The sequence below is a fragment of the Eurypyga helias genome, unplaced genomic scaffold (assembly GCF_000690775.1).
Source record: "Eurypyga helias isolate BGI_N326 unplaced genomic scaffold, ASM69077v1 scaffold11322, whole genome shotgun sequence".
Taxonomy (NCBI): domain Eukaryota; kingdom Metazoa; phylum Chordata; class Aves; order Eurypygiformes; family Eurypygidae; genus Eurypyga; species Eurypyga helias.
Genome location: NW_010236634.1, coordinates 13,838 through 16,202, shown reverse-complemented (window position 1 = coordinate 16,202; position 2,365 = coordinate 13,838). Strand labels below are relative to the sequence as shown.

The following is a 2,365-nucleotide window of genomic DNA, read 5'->3' as shown; positions in this document are numbered from 1 at the left end:
GCTGAACTGGACACAGGAGGTGCACGGTGCCACTTCATCCATGCTGAGACACAGAAACAGGAACGAGAAGTTGACAGGATCAAGGCCCCCCCAGACTGTCACCTGCCTTACGGGCAAGGGCAGCCCGACCCCCAGAGGCAGGCAGGCCGAACACCCGCTTTCCTTCTCGGAATCCTTCTCCAAACATGGCAAAAAGGAGGCTGTTTCTACCCGCAAAGACGGGCACGACGTGCCGGGCTTTGGGGCTTTTTTCAAACATAAGTTTGCAGCTTGGAAAGCTCAGCTGGAAGGGTGAAACAGCGTCCGCCTCCCAGAGAAAGGCTGTTCTGCACAGCGTGGTGAACCCGGGCATCGTTTCTTCCGCGGGTTACGCACCGAAACGGGGATGCCGTCACTCCAGCAGGAGTCAGACCTGCCCTTTGAGAGGGAACAGGGAAATCTGGGCTCCCGTAGCACCTTTCCCATGCCAGGACAGCTGAGCCTCAGGATGCTGAGCCCCGGAACGCTAACAAAACCCAGCCACCTTAACTCTTCCAACCCTAACGATTCTATGATTCTTCCCAGATCAGGGTGGGGAGGTGTCCGAGGGCAGCGGGAGCGCGTCTCCGTTGCCTCGTTCCGCTCTGCTTACCAACTGACTGTATCCAAGGCCTCCCTCGGGCGGGCGCGGGCTCGTGCCGCGCTTCACTCGCTGCTGTTCGCTTTTTGCCGGCCAGGTGGGAAACATGGAAGGGTCAATAGGAAGGGGCGTCTCTTGGAAGTACTCGTGCTTCAAACCGTCTTCGGCAGTAATTCTTCGGGCCGGGTAGTACGTCAGGAAGCTGCGAAGAGTTCAGGAAGACAAGGAGACAGGAAAGGAGAGAGACAGAGGGGCAGAAAGAAGAAAGATTTTAGCCCCAAAATTATACATTTTTCAGGAACACCATTTAGAATTTTCTGGTTTTTAACAAAGAATTCTGTTGGTGGGTATGAGTGCTGGCAGACAGGTGACCTGACACAGCTGATTCCTGCGTGAACCTGTAATTAACGGAACTGGAATGCAGCTGGAATTGGCTACCAAAAGTAGCCCTGTCACGACCAAAGCAATTAATGCGATATGCATCTTTATCCAGACAAGCTGTGCTTGGATATTCTGAAAGGTTATCTAATATTCCAATGAATTATTCACAGCTCATTAAAAAAACCTGGAGCAGCAGAATTCTTAAAAATTGGTAAGACTGAAAATCCCCCCTTTAAGAAAAAAACAAGCTTTTAAAAAGCTGTTTTTTAAAAATAGAGACAAGTTCTAAGTAAGATCTGAAACTCAATCACTTCCACTACTTCACATCATGAAATCTGAAGCGAATTTTAGGGGAGGGAGGGAAACAAAAGTCTCTCAAGCCACTGTCAACCTGTTAATGAAGAATAACTTGGAAGGCAATCAGACTGCACCGGCAGAGTTAGAGAAAGGACTGCCAGAGCATCAGATGTGACAGAACTCGGAAATTCTGACAATCTAGGAAAAACACAATCTAGGAAAACCACAAGATTGCTGTTTTCCTAATTCTTTAACATGATTTCTGGAACGCCCTGCTTTTTTTCATTTGCAGTATGATTGCTTTAACGAGATCCATCAGCAGACCGCACGACAGCCGACTCACCACGTAATTAAACGTGACGTGAACGAGCTAAAAACTGCTACAAAACCCTTTTTTAAGGTAGAGGTGTGCAAGAACAATCTCTGACTGAGGTTTAACAGCAGGCGTTAAGAACAAGGCACGCTGAATAAAGCCGTTGGGAGAGTGAGGAACGGCGTTGCCAGGAACGTCACAGACAAACTTCCAAGGTTTCAGCACGTTCTGACGAGGCCGAGCGCATTCCAAGTCCTTTCCCGCCCCGTCGCAGCACGAGAACACTTCCCAAGGACAGCCTAGCAGCGAGCACTTACTTGTTCATCAGGTCAAAGCCCTGATCAGAGAGCAGCGCTCCAAATCTCTTGCGCAGATTGTTGTAGGGATATTCTGTGAACGTCATCTTCTTTACAGCGGGCAGCTCATTGTAACCGGGCCAGATTTTTTCACTTGGAGTCCCCAGATCCTGTAAATGAAAGTATCTCCTTAACAAACTCACTCCAGAGCGCATCTCCTCCGCTTATGCGTTGCGTAGCCGTAGCGAGGATCCAGAGAAAACACACAAAACGCGATCTTGGCCACCCGCACGCGTTGTAAAACAAGAATCAGGGCAATGAGCCTTTTATTAAGGCTGAACGTCTGTCAGACAGCAAGAAGCGCGTTTAATTTCTTACTGCCCTAATGCACCTGCCTCTAAAACCAGTCCATTAGAACCCAAAGTGGCTAAAAATGTTACCTTAAAAACCTTGTTAATC

General features: G+C 48.9%; 1 protein-coding gene across 1 annotated transcript in view; it reads right to left on the bottom strand.

Annotated features, from left to right (window-relative positions):
* The window catches only part of LOC104506272 (cyclin-dependent kinase 11B-like), a 16,182-nt gene that overhangs the window by 317 nt on the left and 13,500 nt on the right, over positions 1-2,365 (bottom strand). Inside the window, 3 exon segments of the mRNA XM_010147167.1 lie at positions 632-821; positions 1,928-2,076; positions 2,347-2,365. The exon segment at positions 2,347-2,365 is cut by the window's right edge and continues 16 nt beyond it. Coding sequence (XP_010145469.1) covers positions 632-821; positions 1,928-2,076; positions 2,347-2,365 — 358 coding nt within the window.